This window comes from Sinocyclocheilus grahami, unplaced genomic scaffold (assembly GCF_001515645.1).
Source record: "Sinocyclocheilus grahami isolate Dianchi unplaced genomic scaffold, SAMN03320097.WGS_v1.1 scaffold1163.1, whole genome shotgun sequence".
Classification (NCBI taxonomy): Eukaryota; Metazoa; Chordata; class Actinopteri; order Cypriniformes; family Cyprinidae; genus Sinocyclocheilus; species Sinocyclocheilus grahami.
This window is the reverse complement of record NW_015506342.1, coordinates 549,592-557,698: the sequence shown is the minus strand read 5'-3', so window position 1 is coordinate 557,698 and position 8,107 is coordinate 549,592. Positions and strand designations below refer to the sequence as shown.

General features: G+C 38.3%; 1 protein-coding gene across 1 annotated transcript in view; it reads left to right on the top strand.

Annotated features, from left to right (window-relative positions):
* The first annotated feature begins 3,203 nt into the window (after positions 1 to 3,203).
* The window catches only part of chrnb4 (cholinergic receptor, nicotinic, beta 4 (neuronal)), a 12,643-nt gene continuing 7,739 nt past the window's right edge, over positions 3,204 to 8,107 (top strand). The window contains 2 exon segments of the mRNA XM_016253187.1: positions 3,204 to 3,412; positions 3,415 to 3,465. Of these exon segments, the coding sequence (XP_016108673.1) occupies positions 3,382 to 3,412; positions 3,415 to 3,465 (82 nt within the window). The 5' untranslated portion in view covers positions 3,204 to 3,381.

Genomic DNA, 8,107 nt, shown 5'->3' with positions numbered 1-8,107 from the left:
TACGTCATCCCCACCGGTGATGTCACGTGATTCCGACAGAGTAATTTATTTGTTTTTCAAGGCTTAAATTTCCAACCATTTATACAGAAAAATGTGAACAAACTCTGCACTTTTCTTATGTATGCATGTATGTATGCATGCATGTATGCGTGTATGTATGTGTGTATGTATGTATTTGTTTGTTTGTTTGTCCATTTTCTTTATTTTCAAATATCTTTTTTAAATAAACAGGTTCAACAGGCAAAGACGGTCAAGTGAGTGATGAACTCACCCTAAAAATATCTGTGAGTTGATCGCTGGATGAAACAGAAATGGTGTGATCTTCAGCATCTCTTTGTGGCGATGTGGACACACTTTCCCAGATCTGTTCTGAACTCTCAATCCTGCTGAGAAACCTCCACTCATGTGTCTGTGCTTCATCTCTGCCAGACGTAAGAGAAAAATGTGACTGGGATGAAAGCAGGAAAAGTGACAGACTGTAGTTCTCCTGGCAATCATCCAATAGTACTCTGTAACAGCAATGCATTTCACATTTCCCACAATTCCCCATGTTAACAAAACATTTAATTTCTACATTTCACAGGTATTTTAAAAACGTACTAAAAATGTCACACCTAAATCAGATTCAGAGAAGTATATTGTTTAACATTCTCAATCGCAGATCTGTGACGTTTAACTGAAGAGCATCTGAGATGAATGAACTACACATGAACTGTTAATCTGACACCTACAACATCAATCCTATCTGATTATTTTCTCACACTTCTGAGAGACAGAAAATCACTTACTGCGACCTCTTAGAATCTGATGTCCCTTTTTAATAGACAACTGGTATCTATGAAGAGTTTCAATCAGGTTTCAGGCCTCATCATAGCACAGAAACTGCACTTGTTAAAATTACAAATGACTTGCTTCTTGCGTCAGACCAAGGCTGCATCTTATTGCTAGTTTTACTTGATCTTAGTGCTGCGTTTGACACTATAGATCATGAAATACTTATAGATCAATATTATTAGATCGATAAACTATTCAAGAGCAGGCTAAGATGGTTTAGATCCTACCTGTCCGACTGTTATCACGTTGTTTATTTAAACAGGGAATCATCTCAATTAATGGCAGTAAAGTATGGAGTGCCCCAAGGATCTGTCTTAGGCCCTCTGCTATTTTTAATTGATATGTTGCCCCATGGTAATATTATTAGAAAATACAGGATTAGTTTCCACTGTTATGCTGATGATACTCAGCTATATATTTCAACAAGACCAGATGAAACTTCTAAACTATCTAAGCTAACAGAGTGTGTTAAAGATTAAAGCTTCAGTTTGGATCCAGCCTCTTATGAAGATCTGAGATAACCCCTGATGACACCAACCCTGAACCAACATGCAAAACTACGAAATTTTCCTTACATTACTATAAGTTTGGTCACAACATATAATCATTTCTCTTAATTGTGTTCAGCTTTTCTGTTTGAACACGGCATTAACAAGCTGCATGATTTTACTGTACATTTCTGCCATATGAACATCACCTTGACAGTCACCACTGATAAACTACTCCAAAGTGTAACTTTCATTTTCTGTAAAGCTGCTTTGTAACGATGTGTATTGTGAAAAGCGCTATACAAATAAACGTGAATGGAATTGAACAGGATATGGTGTCATGCTCTAGGGCTTCTGGTTAAATGCAAAATGGATCTTCAAAAACAAATAATAATAAAAGCAAAATGTTTAAATATATATCATCTGCTTCTCTCTTTCCGAAACTTTGAAAGTGTGTTTCTGCCGCAGGATAAAAAAATAAATAACTAAGGTAATTGCAACTTTTTATCTCACAGTTTTGACCTTTTTCTTCACAATTCTGTGTTTATATCTCACAAAAAAGTCAGAATTGTGAGAGAACAAAAGGTCATTGCAACTTTTTATTTATTTGTTTATTTTTTATCCCCTGGTGGAAACAAGCTTCCACAGGAAACACTGCAAACTGCTGTATCTCAGGGTTAATCTGTGACATTACATTACTATTGGTCAGTCGTCTGTTCACTGTACGAATTCCAGAAATGGAAATCCCAGAATGCACTGCAAGACCAGTTTAAAAAAAAAAAAAAAAAAATAGCAGATGAGGTGAGCAAAATGTTGATGATAATTCATTCAATAGCGAAAAGTATCAATAAAAACTAGAATCTCTCATTTTCTTCCAGTATGTGTGTGTACTATATATTTTTATTGCACTTTTATCGACCTGTTACTGTGAAGCTCAGCATCAGAGAGGCTTTCATCTCCCCCATTCATTCAGCAGAGCGGCTGAGAGATAACTCAGCACGGCTGAGATCGGATGACCAGGTGTAAATCTCTCTGCTCCACAAACACAGATCTCTGTCACAGAGCAGACCTTGAGAGTGTTTTAGCCTGAACTCTGACCCGGTGAATGACCAAGACCAGCAGGATCAGGTGAAGAGAGAGCAGATGATCACATGAGGAGGTCTGAGAGGACAAGAGAGAAAGATAATTTCTGGTCTATTTTTAAAATGCAAAATATGAATTACTACACCATCCAGATGGCCCCACACATTTATAAACTACTTTATGCATTATGATTTGCATTGAGGACATGTTTTCTTCTATGCAGTTTTATCTACAAATATTAGAAGTAAAATTTGTATTTTTGCCAACAATATGATTCATGCACCTTATTACAAGTTGCTTTGCCACTAAAATGTCTATTTGAGTAATTGTGTGCACCGTGGGAATTACTTTTATTCTAAAACTTCCACAGACGTATCTCAGCCAAACATTGTCCTATTCTAACAAATCATACATCAATGGAAAGCTTATTTAAGATGATGTATAAATCTCAATTTAAAAAAATTGAACATTATGACTGGTTTTGTGGTCCAGGGTCACATATCTGTTCTCAAAAGTCTTTTCTGTTTTTATATTTGACCTTTCTTTTTTTGCAGCTTGATTTTCATAATTGTTTTCCTGTTTAGATTTTAGCCTACAAGAGGCTGCGTAATGAGGTGTTATAGGACAGCGTAGCATTTATAGTGCAACTGGGGCATGTTGTCACAAAATGTCACGTGTTCAATGAACATTTTTCCCCCACCGATCAATAACTCTAAAACACACATTTGTCTTTTGTTGCCAAGACCGTGCCTGCACAAACCTGAAAATTGTGACAACTAGCCCCGGTGTGCTGTGAGAGGCAGGGAGGCGCGGATGAGTGTGTGTGTGTGTGTGTGTGTGTGTTGGCGGAACAGGAGCGAGCCCTGGATGTTCCGCTGCTGCTCGTGCTGTGGCTGCGGGTGCGAGCGCTTCATCCTCCTCCTCATCCTCAGTGCTGTTCGCGCTTGTGAAGTTCTGCGGTTCTGCATGAGGCTGGATGGGACTGAAGAGCAGCGAAACACACGCTGGACCATGACGCGCGCGCTCACCGTCATCGTTTGCATATTTACTCTCATCCGAAGTAAGTAAAGAACTCAGTCTGCCATCAGTGTTTTAGCTTTGATTCAACTTCTCAGTTACAGACGTTAAACCCTGCTGCTTTTGCTTTAGAGATGCTTTAGAGTCGTTTTTGGTGGTTTCCAGATGTATTGCTGTTGTAAAATTGTGAGATTGTTGCTTCACTGGGATGCAAGATCATGCAAATAACTGCTCGGAGAATACTACATTCTCTCTTTGTTTTGTTTGGCTGGATGTTTTTTTTATTTAGACATCTTCTTACACAGCTGAACTATTTAAAGGTACATACGTGTATTTATTTTGCTAAATAAAAAGTAAATTGGTGGCACTTTTGAGTAGCATCATTAAAGTGATGTATATTTATGTATATGTGAGATGAAGACACCAGTTATATGAAAGTTTAATATAAGGCTGTTTTTATTCTACATGGAGCTGGTTGCTCCTCCTTGAGCCATCATGTTGAGATCACGTGACCAGCTCTGTCACAGATACTACTGATATTCATAACAATCATAATGATATATGTATTAGATTTAACACATGCAGCTAGTGCATAAGGCACTTTACAAATCATGAAACCAAACATTTTACATACTGCAGACACAAACCAGCTGACAAAATATAATTAAAAGCATTGCACCTGCGTTATGTTTTTTCTTGGTTATGTGAATGTTAAGTGAACATTCCAGTCGATCAGTCCTGAAACAAATAGTAACATTTAAAAAATGTTAGACGAATGGCCAGAAAGTTCCATGAACAATTTATGAGTAATGTTTTCATGTTAGTGTTTTGAGAGCATTAGATGATTTTGAATGAACATTATATGAATGTTACTATTAACTAGCCTATTAACATTAACAGTGGGAAAATAAAATGTCCAAACGACACTAGTTGGGATAGAATCCAAACATTTTAATTATATGAATGCGTAGTATGAAACGGAGAAAACCGTATATGAAAAAGAACAGCTTTTCAGCTAAAGCTCATGCACTCAGGCTGATGACTGTCAGTGTGATGTCCAAAAGCACTAGTAATAATCGGACAGATGTTGGGCAGTTAAATGCAAGCACAAACTGTCTGCACCTAACGCTGAGGCAGTAGCGCGTGAGAGACTGAAGGCCACTCGTCCGTCTCGCGTTCATTCACTGTCGCTGGCCATTTGAGGCCATGTCTTTGTCTTTTCTCTATAGCTGAGGACAGCCTGCGGTCATAAAACACTTCAACAAATCTCACGCTGACTGCATGCTCAAGGTTTTGGGTCTGTGTGTCTCTAAATGGACCTGCACTGGGTTTTCTTTTGCATATTTATTTACTGTATCTGGACTGAAAGCTTGTCCATCTGCCATCGGTGCATCAGTACTAAACCCCTTAATAAATTACACTTAGAATGAGAGTAACCCTAAATATTGGATAAAATAAAGATGGCAAAAAGAGTTCAAGCTCTGGCATTTTCATTTGTCTATTACCTCAGAAGGGGCTAGTTGGTAGTGTTGTTTTATTATCATCAAGATGTGGTTCATATCTAGTAATGAAACAGTTGTATGGTTTTGGTTTTAGTTAAAGCTACAGTCTGTAAGTTTTGCCTCTTTGTCGCCATCTCTGTTTGAAAACCTGCAATTGCAGTTATTTGCGTAATTATCTTCATTACGTGGGTCGTGCACCGGCATGAATCTAATGTTTTGAGGAATATGTGTGGCTGTCGGTCACCGCACCGGTGTGGATACTGTACTTAGGAATCACAGATTCTCACCTACGTCTTGGAATATATGACCCAAATAAGGGTTTTCACGGGAGATTGTCATCTGAACAAGTAAGTAACAAGTCTGCCACGTTTGTTCTGACCAATTGAGGAAAAAAGCATTACAATAAATCGCGCTACCATCTGTGATTAAATCTAACGATCGGTTAGCTCATATCACATCAAACCATGCAAATTACTATTATTGTTATACTTTGTTCTCACATTGTTAATGTTAACAACATCAGCATTGCGTGACTATGTGTATTAGTGTGTATTAGCGTTACCTGTAGATTTCAATTTCTGCACAGTCTAATCTCTAATTGTCATACCATTGGAATTTCAAATCAAGAAATTCTTTTAACCCAAAAAGCAAACTATTCTTCCTTCAAACTGGCTGTCTTTAAAATACAAATCTTGTGTAATCCCAGGCTAGGGTTAGGCACATTTAAAACTGGAATATAATCTAATTTCTGTCACATGTGTTTCATAAACACATAATCCTTTCTGGATTACAATCCGCCATCAAAATGATAAATGTAATTATTCCAGCTGCTGTGAGAAAAGGCTATAAATGATCCGTCACCTGCAGGATCCTCACATGTGATATAGTCTACTATCCGGGAAAAGTTCTTTATGTTTACAGGCATGACGTAATGACGTGTCAGCAAAATATCGGATATCGGATCATTTTTAACCAAAAAAAAGTTACGGACTGCAGCTTTAATTGTAATAACTCAGATGTGTAATGTTAATCACACAGAATAAGTGCTGTTATCACGACTGTGGGTTAGATCACTAAAGCATTTTGAGTATGATAAGTGACAAATAAATAAATATGACATTTTTGAAAATATAAATTTGACCCTCTATTAATGTCTTGCTTGGCAAATCGTCTAGCGTTCCCTGCTGTATCAGGTTTTTGCTGGTTCTTCACACAATCGCTTTAAATCAGAGCTGTGTTTGTGCTGAAGTTTTTCTTTCTCTTTTTGTTCCTGTGGGTCTGCTGTTCATTTCTCGTGTTCTGTGTTTCTTCGATCAGCATTACAAAGCAAGTGCTTACAGTGTAGCTCTGGGTGTCTCTAATTAATCCCAATTAAAGCTGCAGGTCTCAGTGGTGAGTCCATGTGTTTTATACTGCATTAACCGTGTCAGGTACAGGAACAGTGTGTGTTCTGCAACACAGAGATGATGTAGCACACTGACAATTAATCTGACCGTTTGTTCAGAAATTACTCATTAAGGTAATAAATGATATTCGCTTAAATTCTGATACTAATTAATTGCTACAGTCAAGTCACCTTTATTTATATACAGATTGTGTCAAAGCAGCTTTACAGTGTCAACAGGAAAATAGTTTCAGTAATGCAAGAGGCCAATAACAGAGTCATGTTCCAGCTAAAGTCAGTTCATGATTGAGTGATCTCATCATCCAGCTCAGCTCTCTTCCAATAGTGTCTGTGCAATCAGTCAAGTGTCCCCAACTAAGCAAGCCACAGCGACAAGGAACCTAAACTCCATCGGTGACAGAATGGTGAAAAAACCTTGGGAGAAACCAGGCTCAGTCGGGGGGCCAGTTCTCCTCTGACCAGACGAAACCAGCAGTTCAATTCCAGGCTGCAGCAAAGTCACATTGTGCAGAGGACTCATCTGGTTCCTGTGGTCTTGTCCCGGTGGTCGTCTGAGACAAGGTCTTTACAGGGGATCTGTATCTGGGGCTCATCTAGTTGTCCTGGTCTCCGCTGTCTTTCAGGGCTGTAGAAGTCCTCTCTAGGTGCTGATCCACCATCTGGTCTGGATACGTACTGGATCCGGGTGACTGCAGTGACCATCTGATCTGGATACAGACTGGATCTGGTGGCTACGGTGACCTCGGAATAAGAAATAACAGACTAATATTAGCGTAGATGCCATTCCTCTTATGATGTAGCGAGTACATCGGGTGTTATGGGAAGTGTTCCCAGTTCCGGTTGACCTAATTAATGCAGCCTAAAAATCCTTTAACGGATTTGAATTATAGAAATGTGATAGTGTATTATGTGTACGCCAGGTGACAGATAGTACTGCGATACATTGCATACAAAAGAGGAATTATTTGTTTTATTTTAGGGATTTTTGTCTTTATTCAGAGTGCAGACAGGGTATTTTATGTGTGTATGTTTATCATTCATTCATTTATTTAGTATATATTGTCCATTTATGTTGAATTATCCATCTCTATACCTGGATGGATCATGTTTGTGTGATTTTGATGAGACTGTCAGATAAACATCCTCATACTCAAACAGAGTTTTAGTTGATTTCGATGTTGATCTACCGTAACACTACGTGATCGGAGAAACAGGAATATCCATGTATCACAACTGTACTACGTCAAACATTGATTTTACTGTTAGTTACAAACATATATTTTAAGAATCTCCTTGGCATCCAGTGTGATGAAGACTGCCAGCTGAGTGTTTCATGTGTGTGATGTTGAGCGTTTGCTGGCTGCTTCTGATTGTGTTCTGCTGACTGTGCAGCTCGTCTGCAGCCGCTCATAAACAACACAGACCACATTTACCAACACTGTGCCGTCAGGAATCACATGTCTATCTAAGAGTGAAAATTCTATATTTGAAGCCACCTTTCATTGGGCTGTTTGAACGTTTTGGTAGACATCAGTCCAGGTATATATATATATATATGTATATATACAGTATATATAAGAGGAATTGTACAAATGTGTTTCATTTTTGATTTAGTATTGTCCTGAATAAGGTTCTTCAGAAAAATCCTCCAGCTCCTGCCCGTTCTTTGGTTTTCCAGCATCTTTTGAACCCTTTCCAGCAATGACTGAATGATTTTGAGATCCGTCTTTTCACACTGAGGACAACCGAGGGACTCAAACGCAATTATTACAGAAGCT